At 38.1% G+C, this 22,713-nt stretch overlaps 4 protein-coding genes across 5 annotated transcripts; 1 reads left to right on the top strand and 3 right to left on the bottom strand.

Moving 5' to 3' along the window:
- Positions 1-1,692: 1,692 nt before the first annotated feature.
- Positions 1,693-4,597, top strand: LOC121765794 (auxin transporter-like protein 2). Its single transcript, XM_042162031.1, has 8 exons — positions 1,693-1,896; positions 1,971-2,156; positions 2,226-2,338; positions 2,405-2,588; positions 2,799-2,896; positions 3,544-3,751; positions 3,843-4,100; positions 4,198-4,597. Exons 1-8 carry the CDS (start codon positions 1,738-1,740, stop codon positions 4,477-4,479), a joined length of 1,488 nt encoding a protein of 495 aa, XP_042017965.1. The 5' UTR covers positions 1,693-1,737; the 3' UTR covers positions 4,480-4,597.
- Positions 4,598-5,990: 1,393 nt separating this feature from the next.
- Positions 5,991-8,059, bottom strand: LOC121765419 (eukaryotic translation initiation factor 4B3-like). Its single transcript, XM_042161570.1, has 2 exons — positions 6,987-8,059; positions 5,991-6,307 (listed from the first exon to the last, which is right to left on the bottom strand). The coding sequence occupies exons 1-2, from the start codon at positions 7,958-7,960 to the stop codon at positions 6,250-6,252; spliced, it is 1,032 nt and encodes a 343-aa protein (XP_042017504.1). The 5' UTR covers positions 7,961-8,059; the 3' UTR covers positions 5,991-6,249.
- A 2,227-nt stretch (positions 8,060-10,286) lies between these two features.
- Positions 10,287-13,415, bottom strand: LOC121765420 (probable magnesium transporter NIPA6). 2 transcript variants are annotated; one of them, XM_042161572.1, is made up of 10 exons: positions 13,049-13,186; positions 12,452-12,521; positions 12,126-12,182; positions 11,955-12,045; positions 11,687-11,847; positions 11,475-11,602; positions 11,222-11,359; positions 11,032-11,124; positions 10,845-10,962; positions 10,287-10,753 (listed from the first exon to the last, which is right to left on the bottom strand). In XM_042161572.1, exons 3-10 carry the CDS (start codon positions 12,133-12,135, stop codon positions 10,662-10,664), a joined length of 831 nt encoding a protein of 276 aa, XP_042017506.1. In that variant the 5' UTR covers positions 12,136-12,182; positions 12,452-12,521; positions 13,049-13,186; the 3' UTR covers positions 10,287-10,661. The 2 variants fall into 2 exon arrangements, with proteins under 2 accessions (XP_042017506.1, XP_042017505.1); XM_042161571.1 differs by lacking the exon at positions 12,452-12,521 and having other exon boundaries at positions 13,049-13,415.
- A 5,559-nt stretch (positions 13,416-18,974) lies between these two features.
- On the bottom strand, positions 18,975-20,131 carry LOC121764346 (uncharacterized transmembrane protein DDB_G0289901-like). The gene is made up of 3 exons (XM_042160382.1): positions 19,864-20,131; positions 19,495-19,770; positions 18,975-19,012 (listed from the first exon to the last, which is right to left on the bottom strand). The coding sequence occupies exons 1-3, from the start codon at positions 20,129-20,131 to the stop codon at positions 18,975-18,977; spliced, it is 582 nt and encodes a 193-aa protein (XP_042016316.1).
- Positions 20,132-22,713: the final 2,582 nt, after the last annotated feature.

The raw sequence follows: 22,713 nt of genomic DNA, 5'->3' as shown, positions 1-22,713 counted from the left end.
TAATCGTCGGAGATTAATTTCATTATTAGGAAATTGAACTTAATTCCTAACATCCTATGATATGCGTTGAATGAAAGATTAACAAAACAGGATAGCAACCCTTTTATAATCAAAACATGAATTTTGTTTTTCACCAAAAAAAGAAAAGAAAAAAGAACAAGAAAAGGATCAGAAAAGGAAAAAGAAAAAGAAAAAATTAATCAAACCAAATTTGGAAAAAGAAAACCTAAATGGCCGTGCAAGCAATACTACCAATTAGAAAAAAATGAACGCTAATAATTAAACTTGGTTTAGTATTTCTACACCAAACAGTATTAAAAAATATTCTTGATATCCTAAACCCTAAACTAGAACATTTAAATTTAATTTTTTTGCTAAAAACTCAGCATATTGCGTGAGAAATATGAACGTAATAGTATAGTGGTGTTTCGAGAAAATGAAACTAATTTCCCAAGAATAATTTAAAATATATGTCGTGCTTTGGGCTAATTAATTGATTTTTGATATATTTGGGAGGGTTTGGTATAGAAGGAGGGCATGTGATAAAGTGACCTTCTTCTTCTTCTTCTATAATGAGGGACAAGCGGCCACGCCCCTTATCATTTCCTCTACTTTTAATTATTCCATCACTTTTTCAATATTGTTATTTCTTTTATACTTTGCTCCATTTTCATTGGGATATTAGTGAATTAAATGTTTGAAATTTATTTTAATATTTCAAATAGTGGAAGAACAACAGATGGATATTGGATTGGATATTGGGAGCTCTTGTAAGTGCATATGCATTCATCAAGTGTGATCGACTCGTGATACCTAATTCCAATTGGTTGGAATTTAGTATTATTCCACATCTCTACCCAAGTCATTCGTTCCGATGATTTTAATTTTAAAGCCCTAGATCCTACTGATAAAGCAAACAAATCATACTCCAATCAGTATGTCCCCCTTTAAATTTCCCAACGTGCTAGCTAGCTAGATTAGACACCACAAAAATACAAATAGAGAAATAGGTCTAATTCATATTTTCGACAAAGGATAAACACTAGCCATCTTATGACACTCTAAAAATCCTATGTAACAACATGGAGATCGAAATAATGAGCAAATGTTGTGCTTGCAAAACATTGGAGTTTCTCTATGATCTTTTCACTCAATTAACTTATTAATTAAATTGTTCATAATACCCTTAGGAAATGAAGATATAGATCTGATAAAGCAGATTACCTTCTAAGTTGTAAAATCCCTATTAATTTTTCTAGAAACCACTGTCTTTTTTTTTTAATAATTTCTTTTGCACTTTTCCTCGCATTTGTCCAATTAAATTTGTTTTCCGATACCAAGATGATACTTGTCATGTCTAGTACTTGGCCGATCTATTATTAAAATCCCACTCCTCCCAAGAATGTGGTAATTTTCAATAGTAAATTATGTTGAAAAGTAAGATAATGATATTAAAAAGAAGGTTGGGTGGTAGTAGCTAGTACTAATAATATTTGTATAAACGTTGGAAATGGAGAAACCCAAGTGGTGCGTACAGGCCTCCCACGCTTCCATAATTATCCATTGCAATTACATAATCTTAATATCAATCTTTCTCATTTAGCAGAAAAAGACAAACAAGGTTGAAGCAATCAACAAAAAGCGACTTCTCCTAAAAGCGTGTTAGTTGATTCCCCACAGCGCGCTTTCTATATATATAGTGTGTATGTATCTGTGCAGAAATTAGATCACGCAAAGATGGCGGCGTCGGACAAGGTGGTGGAGAGCGTGATAGCCGGAAGCTACGAGGAGATGGAGACAGACGGCAAGCCCCGAGACCTCCGATCGACCATTTCCAATTTCTTCTGGCACGGCGGCTCCGTGTACGACGCCTGGTTCAGCTGCGCTTCCAATCAGGTCAATTTCTGAGTTAGTTAATTTCAGAATTAATTGGAAGTTTGAGAGTAAAATGCGTTGAATTGCAAGTGCAGGTGGCGCAGGTGCTGCTGACGTTGCCGTACTCGTTCTCCCAGGTGGGGATGACGTCAGGCATTGTGTTTCAGCTGTTTTACGGCGTGATGGGCAGCTGGACGGCCTACCTCATCAGCATTCTCTACGTCGAGTACCGAACCAGAAAAGAGCGTGAAAAAGTTGATTTCAGAAACCATGTTATTCAGGTTAATATTTTTAAGAATTTAATTAGTTTTGTTAATTATATGGGCTCTGGAATGAAAAATGGAAAACAGTGGTTTGAAGTTCTGGATGGGCTGCTGGGGAAGCACTGGAGGAATGTGGGGCTGGCTTTCAACTGCACTTTCCTTCTCTTTGGATCAGTAATTCAGCTCATTGCCTGTGCCAGGTGGTACACCTTCAATTAATTCAACTTCAAGTTTATGTAGTAATTATTAGTATGTGTTGAATGCAGCAATATTTATTATATAAACGACAATTTGGACAAGAGGACATGGACCTACATATTCGGAGCATGCTGTGCCACCACCGTCTTCATCCCATCTTTCCATAATTACAGAATTTGGTCTTTTCTTGGCCTTATTATGACTACTTACACTGCTTGGTACCTCACCATTGCTTCCTTACTCCATGGACAGGTACTAATTATTTACCTCTTTAATTAACCTCTACAATAATAGCTCTAGCTACGGTCACTGATTTTATTAGTATCTATTTTTGGGTTGTTTTATATAATGCCCCACCTTGCGTTTTCATAGGACAGATCTCAACTCAAGCAAGATTCGTAGTCAAAGATGTGATTGATTATTGTGAAATTAGTCTAATTAAGTGAATAATAATAATAACAGGTGGAAGGTGTGAAGCACTCGGGCCCCACCAAGTTGGTCCTATACTTCACTGGAGCCACAAACATTCTCTACACCTTTGGGGGGCATGCTGTCACAGTGTAACTCTTTTTTAAATCCTCAATATTTTATTATCATTGCCATGGAGTATGGAATTAATTATCAAAATGTTTTTTATGTTTATATAAAATGGTTTTCTATATGATTAAAAATAAAGACTTTCAAGTGAGAAAATCAGAAGTTTTATTGTTTTGCAGTACGTCGTTATGAAAGGGACGCAACGTTATGTATTATAGAGAAAGACATTATCTGAGCATATATTGCAGTAATCGATTTTATTTGCCTTTATGCTGCAAGAAATTGGCGACATGTCATTTTCTTCCAATATAAAAATACGTTTGATACAGTGCCCTTTTAGGCATGCTAGACCCAAAATAAAAGTTGCACTTTTTTTCATATCCTTTCTCTCACGTAGTCTACTAAAAGTGAGATATCTTTACTTCTCCAATCACTTTCCTATACTCTTAAAACGAAACCCATGTTTAATTTATTCTTTTCTTTTTTTATATTTTCTTCCAAGCTTCATGATTTTTTGGTGACACAGTCTCCTTTTCTTATGATTTAAAATATGCTTCTCCAATAGTCACGCTTGAGCAAAAAGTGGTGGCCTTAGTGTGATTCCTACTACCAATAACGTGTAGATTAAGAGTTTAGTTAAAGAGTTGTTTATATTGATGAAATGGAACAGAGAGATAATGCACGCAATGTGGAGGCCGCAAAAGTTCAAGGCAATATACTTGTTGGCAACTGTGTATGTGCTGACGCTAACGATTCCATCAGCATCAGCTGTGTACTGGGCTTTTGGCGATCTCCTCCTCAACCACTCCAACGCATTTGCCCTTCTTCCCAGAACACCCTTCAGGGACATTTCCGTCATTTTGATGCTCATTCACCAGGTCCCCATCATACACAATATTAGTGTTACAATACAATCATCAAATTCATTTTCACTCACAACTTACCTACCTATATTGTTACGCGCCGCAGTTTATAACCTTCGGCTTTGCCTGCACGCCACTCTACTTCGTGTGGGAGAAGGCCATCGGGATGCACGAGTGCCGGAGCCTGTGCAAGAGGGCGGCCGCGCGCCTGCCTGTGGTGATCCCCATCTGGTTCCTCGCCATCGTCTTCCCCTTCTTCGGCCCCATCAACTCCACCGTCGGATCGCTTCTTGTTAGCTTCACCGTCTATATTATTCCCTCTCTGGCCCACATTTTCACCTTCCGAACATCTGCCGCTCGCGAGGTACGTACAAACTTTACTATAATCACTTTATTATACATATAGTTTCTTTTACTTAATTAGTTTTTCCTAATTAATTTCTAATTGTATTAAATGACAGAATGCGGTGGAGCAGCCGTCGAAATACATGGGACGATGGGTGGGGACGTATACGATCAACGTGTTCGTAGTAATATGGGTCTTGATTGTCGGGTTCGGGTTTGGTGGATGGGCCAGTATGACCAACTTTATCCATCAAATTGATACATTTGGCCTCTTCACCAAATGCTACCAATGCATGCCCCAGCTCCCGCCGCCGCAGCACTTCCACAATGCCACCGCTCCTCTTCACCCTCCGCCGGCTAACCTCACTCACGCGCCGCCGCATCTTCACGCACTATGAAACTAATTATGTCTCAAAATGTGACCTAATGGAATGTTGTAAGTTAGGATGTCTTAATTCTACTTTATGAAAACTATGGATCTTCTAATCAATGAAAATGTGTATCTATGTTCTACTATTTGTTTCTCGACTCAAGGAAGAGGCCTTTTTATTATCTCAAGTGGAGTATATTAGATTTATAGAATTATCTTCTCCGATTAAGTGTGCTTAAAACCGGCCCAATATCTGTTCTTGGGCCTTACCTTGTGCTATAAAGGCCGGCCCAAGTTCATTTTTGCTTAAGGATTTAGGAATAGAGACTATTTCTGTGGTATTATTATTTGCTAAGATGAACTAGCTGCTCCATTTGGATGCCATTCGATTTGTTTTTTCTTTTTTTCTTGTCGTGGTTAATTAATTACTGCACGTGTATTTCCTAAAGGCATGTCGAATTACTTCGTAATTGGTATTCGCTCGAACTTGGATGATGTGAATTCGGTTATTTGTTTGCAAATCGCAATTATCCTACAACAAAAAAATATGATCGCTTGTTATAATAATATGTTGTTCTGTATGAATAGGCGGCATTTTTTATCTACAGACGGTGACCAACATATGGTTTCTTAACTATGATATCAGATACCGTTTCACTAAAAAATTTCGCGTTGGAATAATTGCAAACAAATTCAAACTTCATGATTTTTCTAGTTAATTATTTAAGTTGCAGGTCATTCCAGAATTTGTCCACAGTTCATGGAATTTCAATCATTTGCCCTGTTATATATTAGTGATGTATGTATTCACCCATCATTGGAATAAGCTTTTGTGATTGGCATGTGCAGCTGCAAAGTGCTGTAATTTGTTAGAATCTAACTTTTTCATTCTTTCTCATACATCATCTGGAATGCATAAAATCCTATCATATTTTATATGATAGCAAAATAATCTTGCTCATCTCTCTGTTCTTCCTCTCTTTTTTGTTTGTTTACCACGCCAAGCTGATCAAGCTGCGGACACTTCCTTCTTGCCCTGCAGGTAGGCAGAAGATATCGACACAGAATTGTCCGTGAATTTGCTTTTGACCACAGCCTCAACAAGCTCAGAACAGAAGACGTCACATTCTTCGGAAGAACTTAGCTGAAATTTCCTTTTATTTCATTAAGGGTGTTCTACTATGGAATTTTCTCTAGTTCAGAATTTTGTAGGATGTTTTGTTGTCGCTGTTTCGACCAAGGATATTCTTTAAGTGTTGAGTTCGACAGTAGCTGATAATATATTTCTTATAATAATGCTCAAGATTTTGGGCAGCTGCAGACTAGAAAACACAAGCAAATTCTGAATATACTGATATGGTTTCGATCTAAATCCAGACTTCGATCTTACTAAAAGATAAAATGTTCTTTACATCTGAACTTTGTAGTATCTATTTAATTTAAATCCGGATTTAGATGTATCAAATATTCACTATTGATTTTTGAGTTGGGCACTTTGGCTAGAAATCAATTTTACATAAGTGAAAGACTACAACATTATACGGTGAAGTTGGGGGAAAGACTTGGCATTGCAATGTAATAGTATTACAAAAAAACATTCCATCAACGTTGGCGATTGGCCGATTAGTTAAAACAATAAAGGAGGGACAATCTAACGTTACTAAAGTTGTGGCTTTATTATAAAATTAGTGCAGAAGGAAAAGGGAATTACACAAACTATAGTGTTATGTTTATCAGTGCATCATTCACATCTCTTGATGACAAAACTCAAAGCTGATCCACCTTATTTCCATAAGCATCATATTTCACAATCCTTATTCTCAGAATCATCATTGTCAGCTTCAGTTTCACCAGCCCTGCAACAGAACAATTTTTTAGCAACAATGATGGATCTAAACACAAAAAGAGCTTGAGGAACACCATACTCAAACTCAAGGCCTGCTAATGAGGATCCTGTTGAGTGGTAGCATGACGAGATCATAGATAAAGATGAGCGAAGATACAGTTCGCAGTCAATTAGGACTACTTAATTGGCTGCCTCCATAGTTTGTGCAGACACTCATGCTGATTTTACTGGACAGTAAGTAATACACATAAAACCCAATGCATTTAAACTCGCTGCAACCCCAAATAACTACTGCTAGTGGCATAACTGGAAAACAATAACATGGAAAAGTTTTAACTACAAATATTTTAGAAAGGAAAAAGAATTATGTATGTGCTAAAGATAACAAGTATTCTACTGAAAGAACAAACAAATGTGGAGTAGTATTCTTGCTGAGAGATGCTAAGCCAAAAGTCAAATGCCATACTTCATGGCAACAAAAACTACAAGCATATGTTACTCTGCTTACACCAAACATTCAACATAATGAATCAAGACTTTTGTATGCATCATCACAGAGACCAATTGAATTAAACATACCATCATTCATAGATATAATATACTACTATATGATTCCATGGCTAGTTATATCAAAATGTAGAAAATATTTCAACAATCAACAAATCATAATGAATTAAGCAGACACGAACCTCTGTGGAGGATCAAGCGATTCCGGCATCCTCCAAACGCTCTTTGCAGAATCAACGCTAACGCCCTCGAGCTTCTCCTCAATTTCCTTAACATCTTGAGCCTTGTCCTTGAGCACCTCCTCCCTCGGCCTCGCCTCACCAAATGGATTGCTGCTCCCCTTGGCCTTCACAGCACTATTATTGCCTTCCTCATTCACTGGCAGCGTCCTTGGCTGCAGATTCAACCTCGGCCTAGTAGATTCCTCTCTCTTCCTCCCCCAGCTCTCCGAATCCGCCTCCATTCCACCTCTTTTATCCCTCAAGCTATCAAAACCCCCGCCGCTCCTCCGCCCCTCCTCCTCCTTTCTCTTCCCCCAATTACTCGAATCAGAACCAGCATCACCCGATTCCATCCCGAATCCGCCTCTCTTCTCATACCTCCTCGCCTCCGAATTCTTATTGGACGCCCAATTATCGACCTCATCCGCCCGCGATTGCGAATCCCCAAAGACGCCCCCTCGCTCTCTCCTCTCAGATCCAGTATTAGGAGAGGGTTTCTTATTCGCGCCCCAATCATCAGTCTCGTCAGCCCTAGAAGGCGCTAATTCATGACCAGATTCCCGATTGAAGCTCCCCTGACGCCGCGGCTGCTTATCCCTGCCTCCGCCGCCGTAGGATCTAAAACCGCCGCCGAGCTTATTCCGGTCGAGCTCCTCGGCGGAGCGCTCGCGCGGACCGGTCGGAAGCGCCGATAGCTCATCGTGAGTCAATCCCTTGGGCTTTCCCGAGCTGTAGGCCGAGAATTCCTGAAGCGACAGCGCCTGCGGCTTCTTCTTTTTAGTCTTGGAGGAGGCGCCGGCGGAGAGTGATGGAAAATCCGGCGTTTCAGCGGCAGAATGATCCTCCTCGGTCTGGGGGAGAAGCTCGGACTCATTGTCTTCAGCATCCAATGCCCACGCGCCAGGCTTTCCCCACGCGCTCACCGTTGCCGCCATATTTTCCACTAATGCAAGGAAAGCTGTTTCGGTTGCGAATAATAGTGAGTGTAACGCTTTGGTTTTCTGAAGATTTTGCGTTTCTTAAAAGCCAATACGAACATCTAATCTAACGCCACCAATTTCATGCAAAATAAAATGCTACGTCTACGGTTGAGATTTCGAATTTCAATCTAAAGCTTGTCTTGAGGTGACGTTACATGCATAAGAGCTCGCCACCTTGTTTCCTTTATTTCCTTTATTTCATAAAATATTCACTTCCTTCATATTTTATTTCATTAACTCCTTTACTTTCTATTATCTCTCCTAATTTATCATCGCTTCTCTTTTCCGTACAATTTTTCAATTCACGATGTCTACAAATTTTATCTCAACTTATTTAGGACGACGAAGGGAATGAACAAAACGTTATAATCCCCTAATCCTGTTTAGTAGATTAAATAGAGACAAAATGATAAGTGGAAGAATAAAGTAAAAGAAAAAATAGAAAATAAAATAAGCGAAATTAAATATTTTATTTTTGGCAATAAAAATAAAAATATCAAGTAATTGAAAACTGACTCAAGTAACTTGTGACGTGAGAAATAATACTTTGTGCTATTTGGTTCTTAAAATTTTGTCGTTTCTTTTTTGTACTCTCTCTATCCCATTAAATATGAAACGTTTTCCTCTTTGAATTGATCTCATTAAAAATAAAATGTTTCCTAAAATGGAAACAGCTGTATCTCTACTTTTTCATCCCCTTACTTTATTCTATCTTCATTAATACATGAAACAACACTATATAAAATCTTGTGTTTATTCTCAAATGTTGTATATTTAATGAGACGGGGTATATAACCTCCACAGGTGTAGAGTTGTCAATGGGCCGAATAACAGCATCGCAATCCAACCCAAGTTTGGTGAGGTCCAATAGGCTTGATGCATCTTGGCTCATGTCCGTATTACAATGTTATGAAAGGATAATACACATAGGGGTGTTCGGTTGGTAAGATTAAATCTCATGATTAAATATGTATCATGTTTGGTTCATAAGATTGAACCATTCAACTTAATTCTAGATGGGATAGTCTCATGATAATTAGTCATAGTCTTCTCCCTCCAACTAAAATAATCCCACATCTTGATCCTAGATGGATAATCTCATAATATTAGTCATGACAACTGACTACCGTAATATAATAATATATATCATCGAACACACATACATGATTGGTAGTAATTCATATGTACTGACACTTTAACAATCATTTAATGTACTTGGAGCATACTTTCATCTTTTTATGCCGCCTCTTGTATTTGAGAAAAGTAGTAAAGCTAAATTATTAAAAATCAAAAATAAATAATTAATGTACTAAAATTACATAATTAAAGCATACCCAATTGTTTTAGAGATTTTGGATCATTCTCTAGTAGTCTAGTGTACGTCCAATTGTTGCGGGTTCATAATACTTTAGTCTTTGTAGTCTTAGTCATTTGTCCATCCACTCATTTTCCCACGATCATACGTTTTAATATAATCTTTCATTGATCAGTTTTGATTTTGATTAAATTGTTAGGTTTAGTTGTCATTACATTGTTATTTAGATAGTTGTATTATTCAACAACTAATCTTATTGTTTCACAATTTATACAGATTAGTTCATAGGGGAGTGTTATATTGCTAAACCCAATACTTAATTGTTAACTATAATTAAATAATAGTCTTTAGATATTTAAATCAAGGGCCTAGATCATCAGCCCCGAAATATCAATATGATCAACAAAAAACGTCAATAAGGGTCAATTTACAGCAAATTGGTCGTAACTAACTTTTGAAAATTATCTCATAACTTTAAAGGCATATAACTTTCTCAATTTAAATTATTTTTTTGCACAATATATATCAAATTAAAGATAATTTCATAAGGATTCTAACAAGATCTCACTTGCATATGTTCCGATGTCAAAATTTTTAAAAAAAATCAAAAAATTTTAATTTTTTCGTATAGCAACAAATGTCAACCTAATATATAAAATATGTCAATATAATATATGTAGAAAACAATGTATTGAAATAAGCAATGTGTTGACATTTTTTCAAAGCATTGTATTGATATTTTCAAAACACTATATTGACATTTTCATCCAAAACCCTAATTGGTAGCTTTTTTTATCTATTTCGATTTAATTAATACAAATGAAAATTACAGTGGCAAATTTTAAACCACTGGATTTCTAAAATCCTATGATCTTAAATTAGTTGTAGTTAGCAACTAGAGGGTGAGTTACATCACTCCCCTTAGTTCATATGTATCCAGTGTATATTATATGAGCGACAACAAAATAGCACTCAAGTTGCATATATTGATCAATACATATATTTTCATTTTGAGGGGAAACTACAACCGTAGATGGGCAAATGAAGAAGCCACATTTGTCAAAAGAATTGAAGAAACTATCAACCTCAGATGGGCAAACCAAGAAACCAAACCAATGAACGCACAAACCTTTTACCAGAAACAAGTATAGGAAAACATCAAGATATGTACAGAATCCGAGTCCTGTCGGATGAAGTTCTGAAGCCATTGCAAACTCGTCTTCTCCCCCACCCCAACGAAGATCATGCAATTTAACTTCCAAATGCATTACACAGAGATGGGGCCTCAACTGCTGATATGGATTCATTGCAACAATATGATGATTTCTCATAAAATAATGATCAGTCAAAGTAATCAGAATTATCCAATGTAATGAAATGAGGTTCCTCCCGATCTGCTTTCGACCGGTCTCCATCAAACCAAGTTACAGTTCCTGCACCGATTTAGCAATGTGATATCTTAATCACAACAAAACCAATGATACTATCAACTGATCTGAGTGAATCTTGACCCGTTATGAATACCTGTAGCATTAGGCTGTTCCTCTTCTCGTGTCATGTGAAGTATGATGGTTCCGGTGAGAACAGTAATGAATCCACATATCTCAGAGGCAATGCTGCTCGCGTCTTGACCCGACCAGTCCTGCAAAATCGGGCTTAGTACTGCCATTGAACCACGTTATTTAGCTAAAACTGAGTGAATTGATGTTACCTTGAACATTATAGCACTCGCCATGATTGTCAGGGTGGTGAACATCACATAATATATAGGAGAAACGATAGCTGTATTGAAAGTGTCAAGTGCCTGAATATAACATTTTGCAGAAGAAGAAGAAGACAAGTTGAGAAATAGAAACATGAAAAGAAAGGATCAAAGGTAAATTAATGAAAAATATGGCCACCTTGTTCAAATAATTCAACTGCATAATCACAAAGATTACTGCAACTGAAATGAAGAACCAAGTCTTTGCATATATGAATTGATTGATCCCCTCTAAGGTTAGCTTAATGGCGATACCAATCGCCTTTATGCTGACAACCTATATGATTAACTCATATTAGTATCGCATAGAAGAAAAAAGTTTCAGCAAGAACTAGCAGAGAGTTGAAAATCGATTCAGAGTTCAATTGATGCATGTGAAGGAGAGCAACTACCGTAAGTGCTCCCATCAAAGAACAAATCCCCAAGTACACTAAAATATTCCTCTGCCCATAGAGAGGCTCGAAATGCAGTATCAGCACTAGTGTTATGGATAATGTGGCTGCAACATATATAAGAAATGCTGTCGACAGACGCAAAGGGAAAAAATGAGCAATCATGTGATTTAAGGTGGTGGAGATGGAAACCGGGGGGAGGGGCTAGGAACCTGGTTCAGTAGCCAGCTTCCAGACTTCTTGTACCGAACTAGGAGTATGCTCTTCTGGCGCGTGCAAAACAATGACGACGGACCCTACAATACATGAAACGCATCCCAGTATTCCCATCTGTCGCAAACGTTCCTTCAATATAAAGTGTGCCAGAACAGCACTTTTGCGATTCATGAGATGTGTCAGTGAAGAAGTTATCTAAGATGCCTGACCGAAAGGTTTTCTGTCCATCTCCGATGGTAATAGTCATAAAATTTGAAGACATACCTAACAATAATACTTAATGCACCAAGAGGGGTCACAAGAACAGCTGGAGCATAGATATAAGCAACGAAATTGGCGACCTCTCCAACAATCACTGATTAGAAAGATAATCGAGGATTACAAACATAGGAAATGGAAAGCTTGAATATGGAAAAGAAAGAGAGCACAACATACTTGTGATCATTCCGGCCCACCAAAGAGGTTCTAACAAGTACGTGTAGCCTCCACCTCCTGCAACAATGATAGCATGGATGGTGAGTTGGCAAAGCAGATAGACAGCAGCAAAAAGGTGTATTGACAAGGTATTCTGCTTCATCAACGAGGTCTAAGCATAAATTTTCACAAGCAACTGACGATATTCTGGATGTATCACCACAGAACAGATCCTATCTAGTGTTAAATGCAAAATGAAGTACAAGATCGTCTAAGCAAGGATAAGTATATTAATATGGCAGCACATTTCCTAGAAGAATATGTAAGAATAGGATAATCAAGCTTACCTCCTGCACTACTAGACTCCTTTAAGAAGGTTACTCTCAAAAGTATAAACCAGAATTCCTACCGGACTCCCTATCATCGAGAAATCACAAAATAAATTTAATCAGGTCTCAGTGTTTCCACCATTGTTCCAACTCAAGCTTAATTTTTAACACAAGCAGATTTTGACAATAAGCACCACCACCATATTACTACTATGGTATGTAACTGCAGACGATTATCACTATTGTCATTTCAGCTGGACAGCAAAAAACTGCTACTCTCAAGAACAAACAGGGCCTTTCCCTAATCCCCAATGCCAAATCACAATCTGAAAAAATACAGCTCTTCTCCTCAATCAATGCCACACCCTTAATCCATAAATACACCTATAATCACTTCCAATTGAATCAATTAAGCACATGATGATCAAGAGTGCTACAACAAATCACAAATCAACAAGCTCTCTCCAATACAAAAAAGGCCTTTCATAATAAGACAGATTAATCCAATCAAAGAACCCTACATGAGCAACTGAAAGCCCCAAAGGCTGAAAGTAAAAGCACAAAAAACTGAATTCAAATCCAACATTCATAGATAAGTAAAATTGACATTCAAACCTGCGCGTGTGCCAGCTGCCGCGGCTCGCCTGAGCCCTTTCTTCTTCAAGATGAAGCTCATCCCAACAAACAAACTCGAAACCACTGCCAGTATCAACCCCCTCGAATTATCCGAAACTCCCATCCCTTAATCCTAACTGGTTCCGAACCAGTAAAGCTGACCCAACTACTGACAATCGACTACGAATCTCGAAAAAAAGTAAAAAAAAACAGGACTGAATCTAGGATTCCAACAGAGCAGGGTTCCCGCCAGTGACGAACAAAACAAATTTGCAATCCTCCAATTGCCGAAAAAGGAAAAAAGGGGAAAACGAGTATGATAAAGGGGGTGACGGCGAGCTGTCCTGTCTGGGACCAGCGGAGGAGAGATAGCTGTTAATGGAAATATACGACTGTGAATAGATCAATGTTTTAAAAATCGGACCGTCAAGCGAACCGGCGACGTTACTGGTTCACGGTTCAACCGGTCCAACCGGTCGAACCACCGGTCTAACCGTTTTACTGTTGCAAATATATATAAAAATATATTAAATTTTGTAAATTATTTACAATTAATAATATATCACAAAACATTAAACCTAATAGATAATTAGTGATGTATAAATATAAATAATATTAAAATTTAGTAAATATATTCAGATGTATATATATTTAATATTAGTTAGTCTAGATAAAAAATTTAATATTTCATGTATTAAAATAGATAATGTTTATATTAATTTAAGAAAATTTATTTCGTAAAATAATATATAATTAAATACGAATTAAATACTTATTAATTAGTTTAGATAAGATTATTTATTAATGTCAATAGCTAGGGTATATAAATTAAGTAGGTAATATAAAAAAATTATTTATAGTAAATAATGAATCTTATATGGTACTAATAATAATATAGGTGGTAAGTAGAGCATCATTAAAATATAAAGGATGATAATTATATATATATATATATATTATAATTAACAATTATATTAAAGAAAAATAAAATTAAAATGAATTATTAGTTTTTGTAGATAAAATTAATGGTTAATGTATAAAAATATTTAATGTTCAAATTGTTCAATGAGCTCATGTGGTGGAGTGGTAGAGGTCTTCTTAACTAGAAGAGAACTCATGAGTTCAACCTCTACCAATAACAAATTTTTAAAAAAATTAAAAAAAAAATAGAAAATCGGTTTCCTGTTCACGGTCCAACCGGTCCGACCGATCGATTCCACCGGTTCACGGCGGTTCAATGCAGTGGTGGTTTAAAGGGGTGAACCGGACCGAACTACCGACCAGGCGAACCGGCCGGTCCGGTTTTTAAAACATTGGAATAGATGTTGACGCGCTACTCCCATTTTTCAACCAAATAATCACACTCTCAACGAATCTACTGTTAGGCAATGAATTTTTAACTTTAATTTAAACTGCGTTTATGATCGATAATTTGATATGAATTTCTAGTTTTCTACCGTTAAAAAAAAAAAGAAATATATCGGGGGTACAATTTTCACTTTTTATGAGTGATGGTTATATTTGCATTTTTATTTACTTACAATTACAATTATATTGAACTTGAATTTTTAATGTTGAAAAAACAGAGTGACAAAAATAAATTAAGTACATATTAAATTAGGGATTAAGTTTAGGTAAGATATTAGGCTGTTGCGTCAATCATCTCATCCGTGTTGATGATGTGCCTGGCTTGTCGGCACTCAGCAGAAAAGTTAAGCACCCGCATCGCGTCTCGACACGGGCTCTATCTCGTCTCGGAGAGACGAGACCCCATCGAGACAGCGATGCGGGCTCCCGTCTCATCTCCAGCCCGTCCCTTGTCTCGCCGCGGAGAGGAATCTCGCGCGCCAGCTCGCCACGCGCGTTGGCCACGTGGCGAGCTCTGGTTCGTCCGTGACGCCCACTCGCCAGCCCGTGAGTGGGCGTCGTTTATATTCGTTTTAAATGTTTTTTTGTTTGTTTTTTTTTAAAAAAATAAGGAAAAATTCAAAAATTAAAAAAATCCCAAAAAATATACTAGTCGTTTATAGCCATTTTTTTCCAAATTTTTAAATTTTTTTTGTATTTTTTTAAGCCCACAATCACTTCTATAATATCTAATGAAGCACATTTGGGCAAATTTTTGGCAACCGGTAGACGCACATGATAGTCATTAGACAACTCTTTCTTCTGCTTCTTTGAGTTTTGAGATTTTGAATTTAGAGAGAGTGAGCGGAGTTTTATTTTTTTTAAGATTTTAATTATGTGTTTTTTTATTTTTTTAGAATTTTAATTGTAATTTTATTCTATTTAATGAAGTGTGTTTTTATTAATTGAATTTGTTGGAAATAAAAATAAAAAATGAAATTGAATGAATAGTTAAGGGATGAGATGGTTAAGAGATGAAGGGATGTATGTGCTGTCTCTTAGTTAAGAGATGAGGTGAAAAGTACAGTGAGGCCCATGAATAGTGAAAAGATGAGACGGTTAAGAGACAATTAAGTGACAAGGATGCGGATGGCCTAAAAATCTAATCGACTAAATATCTGCACTAATCACTTCCAAGTAAATTGGGAAATCCAAAACCAACTTGAACAAATGGGCTTAGGTTTGGGAATGGGGTTAGTATAGGCTATAAGCAGTCACCAATTCAAATATCAAAATAAAAGAAGATTCCACATACACATAATGTTAAATGGTATAGACAACATATTTAGAGAAGAAAGCAATGGGAGAAGATTATTGTATTTTGATTGAATGATGAAATGGTACTCAACAGCCATATATTTATAGGGATGTTGGTAACTTTTGAGATCCTACAATAAATGTATATTCATGGAACTACACTACTATTGGAACAATGCATGCACATCTTCAATGCTTCTTGGAACTCCATTCTTGGAACTCTATTCTTCTTTAATGCTTATTGATACTTCCCCTTTTCTCAACACTCCCCCCCAAATTGAGTGGTGGGATCTCCAAAACTCAATTTGGAAAGCACATCTTCAAAGCTCCTTGAGTTGACTGCTTTAGTTAGGATGTCGGCAAGTTGATCCTCAGAGCGAACAAAAGGGAGCTCGACAATCTCATTCTCAATGTTTTCTTTGATGAAGTGTCTGTCAACCTCCACATGCTTCGTTCGATCATGTTGTACTGGATTTTGTGAGATGCTTATAGCGGCTTTGTTATCACAATACAACTGGCACTTGCTTGGAGGGAGATTAATCTCTTTCATCAATCTCCTTAACCATAAAATCTCGGTCAACCCACTTTTAATCTCACGAAATTCTGCTTCGGCACTCGAAAGAGCCACCACCTTCTACTTCTTACTTCTCCATGTTACCAAATTACCTCCAACAAAGGTAAAGTAGCCTGCTGTAGACTTCCTATCGTTTGGGTTCCCTGCCCAGTCAGCATCTGTATAACCATGAATCTCAAGATGCCCATTTTTAGCGAACAACACTCCATGCCCTGGAGTTCCCTTCAAATACCGACAAATCCTAAGTGCTGCCTCCATGTGATCTGTCTGCGGCTTATGCATGAACTGACTTACGACCCCAACTGCATAGGCAATATTTGGCCTAGTGTGCGAGAGATATATGAGTTTTCCGACTAGTCGCTGATATCGACTACGGTCAGCCAACTTGGCTCCTTCTCTGATTTGTAATCCGTGATTAACTGCCAGAGGAGTGTCTGCTGGTTTACATTCCAGTAGGCCAGTCTCTGCTAGGATGTCCAAGATATACTTACTTTGTCGCAGAAAAATTCCTTTGGTTGACCTTAGCACTTCAATCCCAAGAAAGTACTTGAGATTCCCCAAGTCCTTCATCTCAAATTCCTGAAAAAGATTTTTCTTTAATTCCTCAATCTCTTCTAGGTCGTCACCTGTAATAATCATGTCATCAACATATATGATTAAACATGTGATCTTATCACCCTGCTTCTTAAAAAATAGTGTATGGTCTGAATTGCTCTGTGTATATCCATAGCTAATCATTGCCCCAGCAAACTTCCCAAACCTTACTCTTGGAGATTGCTTCAATCCATACAAGGTCTTCCTCAATCGGCACCCTTCACCTGCTTTAAAATCTGTTGCAAAACCTGGTGGTGCCTCCATGTAAACTTCTTCTTCCTTCTTCAACTCTCCATGTAGGAAGGCATTCGTCACATCAAACTGGTGTAATGGCCAGTCCCTATTAGCAGCAATGGATAACAACACCCGAATTGTGTTCATCTTAGCTACTGGAGAGAAGGTCTCAGAATAGTCAACTCCATATGTCTGAGTATAGCCTTTTGCGACAAGTCGTGCATTGTACCTTTCTATCGAGCCATCAGGTCTTCTTTTGATAGTGAAGACCCATCGACAACCCACTGGTCGCTTCCCTTCTGGTAGAGCACATTTCTCCCATGTGTGGTTTCGAATCAGTGCATCAATCTCTTTCTTCATTGCTTCCCTCCAATGCTTGTATTTAATAGCTTCTTCCCATGTCTGTGGTATTTCTTCTTCCTCATATAGTGCATTCTCGAAAGCCCGAGCCATCTCTGATAAATGGCCTTTGGCTAGGTTCACAACAGAGTACCGCTTTTTCTTGTCAATCCTCTCTGGCGTATACCTTTTGGGTGGAACTCCTCTGTTTGACCTTGGTGGAAGTATGTACCTCCCAGTGTCAGGGTCAACTCCTTCGACCTCGACTTCCTCAATTTCCCTTTCTTCGGCCTCAATTGAATTTTCTTCTGCACTTACAGTGTTAGCCAAACAATTATTTGTATCCACAGGATTACTTACATTGGATAACCTTAACGGAGAAATATTTGAGGCGATGCCACTTTCTACGATGGACTCTACCACATCAGAGACTTGCTCAGCGGAATTGCTTACTGTTTTCTCTGATAGATCCGCATCAGGATTGCTTGGCGTTGGCAGTGGCATTGAGATCCAACTTAGCGGGTCCGTATCATTGTTATCCCTAACATTACTCTCCCCCTGACCGCTAAGATGGGTAAAGAAGTACTCAAATTCAAGAAAGTTGCAGTTCATTGTAACAAACATCCGGTTGGACTTTGGATCGAAACACCTATACCCCTTTTGATTTACCCCATATCCTACAAAAACGCATTTGATAGCGCAAGGGGATAGTTTAGTTCTTTCATGTTTAGGAATGTGGAAAAAAACGGAGCATCCGAAGACGCGAGGTTCAAGAGTCAAGGGCGGAGGAATTTTTGTGAAGGTGGACAAGACTTGTAGAGGAGTTTTGTGTTTGAGAATACTTGTGGGCAATCGGTTTAAGAGATAGGCTGAGGTGGCAATGGCTTCTGGCCAGAAGTGTTTCGGGGCTTTTGACTCTATAAGCATAGAACGAGTCATTTCGAGGAGAGATCGATTTTTCCTTTCAGCCACACCGTTTTGTTCGGGAGTATGAGCACATGTGGTTTGGTGTATAAGGCCTTTGTTTTGGAAGAGTTGTTTCATGGTAGAATTAACGAATTCCCCCCCATTATCTGACCGAAGGACCTGAATGGTTTTGTGAAACTGAGTTTGGATAAGGTTATAGAAATGGGTAAAGTGTGACAAAACTTCAAATTTTTGTTTCATGAAATATATCCAGGTCATGCGAGTGCAATCATCCACAAAAACTAAGAAATATCGAAAACCTTACCCCCCAATAACTGGTGCGGGCCCCAAACATCAGAGTGTACTAAGGCAAATGGGGTTTCAACACGAGTATTACTTAATGGGTAAGAGTTCCGATGACTTTTGGATAAAAGACAAGTTTCACAGTACATGTCATGCTTAGGAATAATACTAGGAAATAACAATTTTAAGTAACCGATAGATGGATGACCCAAGCGCCGATGCCAAAGCCAAGCTTTCCGGTCAGCTGATCCGTGAGTTAACATGGCAGTCCCTTTTTGAGCTATCTCATCCACATAGTAAAGCCCATCACGTTCAGTGCCATGCCCAATTATCTCTCCGGTTCGGATATCCTGCAACAGACAAAATTGTGGCTGCATTAGTAACGTACAATTCAATTCCTTTGTGACATGACTAATGGATAATAACTTATGAGACATCTAAGGAATATATAGACAATTTGATAACTGCAAAGTTGGGGAAATGTTAACGGTTCCAGCCCCCTCAACCACCGTAAATTCCCCATTGGCAGTTTGGATATGAGATTTTAGAGGTTTCTGAAGGTTGGTAAGGTCTGAGGCATCATATGTTATGGTATCGGTTGCCCCACAGTCAAAAATCCATTTATCATTTTTCTCATGGCCATTAGATACTGCACACACAACTCCAAGCTTCTCGAGAGGCTGAAATCGATTTTGGCAAGTGGTTTGGGAAATTATGGAATTTTCAGAAGATTTGGGGGCTAATTATGACTGAGAATTTTGGTGGGGTAAAACCTGCAATTTCCCAAAGATTTGGGGGCTTCCAATAAAAGAGCCCCCTAACCCTAATCTACCTGAATCGGGCGCCGCCTCTCCCCTCATCAATTCGTCACTCCAATCGTGAATTACACTCCCACTTCCGCTGGCAACGAAGTTTGCTGCCCCGGTTGTGTTCGCCGGCTGAGCAGCTTCATTTCTGGTCCTTCCTCCTGGCTGGACAGCACCGGCGGTTTGCACGACCCCCAGCACGGCGTTGCCTTCGTCGCCTCCAACTGCTGCGGCGGCGTGCCCGCCACGGTTCCAGGGTGTTTGCGGTTGTGGCGGCTTGCCGTGCTTCTCTTCCCACCAATCTGGATATCCAACTAGTTCAAAGCATGAATCTTTTGTGTGTCTTTTCCGTTTGCAGTAGGAACACACCAATTTTGACTTGTCTTCTTCATCACTTCGCATATTTCTATCATTGCCACTGCCGCGACCACCACTGTTGCTGCCGCGACCACCACTGTTGCTGCCGCGACCACCACCGTTGCTGCCGCGACCGCCACCCCGAGAGCCGCTGGTAGGGTTCTGCCACCCTCGGATGGCGAGGCCAGTTCCAATTCCATCCATGGCAGCTGCTCCGCCGGTGTTTGCCTGTTGTAACACTTGGAGTCGTGTCTCCTCCTGCTGAATCAGGTTGTACGCATAGTCGACGGAGGGAAGCAGGTCCATTTTCAGTATCTCCCTCTTGGTTGTTTCATATTTGCTATCAATTGCATAGAGAAACTGACATACTCTATGATCTTGTTGATGCACTATTTATTAGCACTAAAAATACCTGCAAGCATACAGGGTAGATCTAGTATAGCTAAAGGTCAGTACCGAATATCGAACACAGGGAATAAGATTGCAACTGACTACCATATACTAAGCGTCATATACTATCTAGAGACACGTGATTTTTGGGTTGATTAATTAAACTAGACTGAAAGAAATAAACAAAAAATGGAAAACATAAAAAGAAATAATACAAAGCAGGCTTAAGAATGTAGAATTTTAGGATCCAAAAACACAATCGACTTCCTTGAATTACGGTCTCCAGAGCTAGTAAGTCGATCACAATTATAGATTAAACCCCCTCCCGAGGTGAGAAACATGTAGATTAGGTGATAGGATTGAAGTCCCCTTCTAACCCTTAAACCCCTAACTCCTAAAAGCATATAAGATCAAAGACCTCACTCAAAACCTCAACTCTCCCGAGTTCTATTGAATTAAGGTGTGAATTATCTCTTTTACCAAGTCAATTATTTCGTCTCCCGAGTACTCTAATCAACTCTAACATGTATTCAAGAGGTAGCTAATCAATTGAACATAGAAAGCACTAGATAAATCAAATAACTGCAAGAGCTAACAAGGAAAATCAATCGAATATCTATACCAAAAATTCTACAAAAGATGTTCTACTCATAGACAAGTAAAAACTACAATTAAAGTACGAGACATGAAAGAAATTGATAAAACCCAAGGTTGAATCTTCAATCTTCAGTCTTCTCTTGCCTGGATCTGCAGAGCTCCGCTCCAATGGAAGATGGATGAATTATGTGTATATTATGGAATGGAAAGAGGTGTAGAGATGGAGAAGGATTGGAGACTCTGAGATAAAGATTATGAATTAGGTTCAGAGGTATTTATAGGCTGGAAAAAGGTTTATTTTTGATAAATTTCGCGCCCTACAAGAAATAGGAGAGATTTGGCTTCACAATATAATAATTTCTTTTCTTCCGTGAATTTCCGCATAATTTCCGCCAGATTTTGACTGCACTGCGCGATGTTTGTAAAATGGCCATAACTTTCTCCACAGAACTCCGATTTAGATGTTTAAGGTATTCACGCGAAGGTCTTTCGAAGACGAAGAGACTGGTGTCTAGTAGGCACTGATTGGACTTCAAAATCGCTTCCATAATTGGCTCGAACAGAGGCTGCTGCACTTTGGCCATTTTTTCACCTTTTTCTATCTTTTTCTATCATTTATCAACAAACACGTCAAAAATACCAAATGTATAACATATGCAATTTAAGAACATAATTTACATGATTGACATTTAAAACAAGTCAAATCTAGTTCTTAAAAACATGCAAAATCTGTGTTTGTCAACTCCCCCAAACTTAATTATTTGTTTGTCCTCAAACAAAACAAGAGAAAAACTACTAAAGAAACACGGATGCTAAGAACTAGACTTCATAGTTGCCTCAAAAATTGTAACAAGAAATGAAGAGTTTGACAAGAATACAAATCAAATCAAGCAAAGCTTATTAGTGCATTTTCATTACTAGCTCGTTGATCACCTTGAAGTACATGCGCTCACAAGTGTTTAGAATGTGTTTATCACTCACTCTCAAAGTGTATAAGGTAAAGAATATATGCTCTCAGATCATGCAACATGCAAAGTTTACCATAGGCTTGCTCGATGTCTAATCCCTCCTCTACTTTATGTGATTAAAATCAAAAATCCGAAAGGTCTTTATTTTCGATTATAATGTAGGCTCTTTGGTAAGGTGAGGAAATATGGCTAGAAAGTGACTAATCCCAAACATAGCAAAAGTAATCAATTTCTACTACATCAAACATAGCACTGCACCAACAATTCGAATCTCAGTAAATTCTAGACTTTGTCTAAATTTCTTCTCACTTCCCAAATTTTTTTGATTTTTTTTCTTTTGATTTTTTTTTTCTTTTGTACATTTTTTTTTCTATGCACAACCAATTATCTCATTCAAACCACAAATGTCTATGCACTTTTCACAAGTAAGCACACTACTTTTCTTTCTACCTTATCTCTCCAACTCTTTTCATAAGATATGAACTAACTTTCTCCTAGAGTGTATGAATATTCCCCTTTTATTTAGCTTCCAAAGAAAAAGGCTTTAAAGGCTCAAAATGGCTAGCTAGGGAAAAATATTTTGAGTAAGGTCAATAATTTGGATATTTAAAGTAGCTAAGAAGGATGGCCTAACGTCCTCTTTTATCATTTAAACACTTTGCAGACTTAAGCAGACTAGGAGCAGGTTCTAGAAACAAATACATGAATACAGATAAATCACACAAGAAAGAAATTTATGGCTCAAGTCTCACAAGGTATAAGCAAGATTCAAGGCAAACAAGCAATTCATTATTTATGCACATTTTCACTAAACCTTCAAATCAATGCATCAAGTCAACTCAATCAACACATAAACGAACTTTTAATCATAGGCAACTCAGTCTGATGTTCCTAAACATGAGTATTTCTAAATTTTCTATGTTATGGTCATGA

Source organism: Salvia splendens, chromosome 14 (assembly GCF_004379255.2).
Source record: "Salvia splendens isolate huo1 chromosome 14, SspV2, whole genome shotgun sequence".
Taxonomy (NCBI): domain Eukaryota; kingdom Viridiplantae; phylum Streptophyta; class Magnoliopsida; order Lamiales; family Lamiaceae; genus Salvia; species Salvia splendens.
The sequence above is the reverse complement of the archived record's forward strand: the minus strand, read 5'-3'. Positions and strand labels throughout refer to the sequence as shown.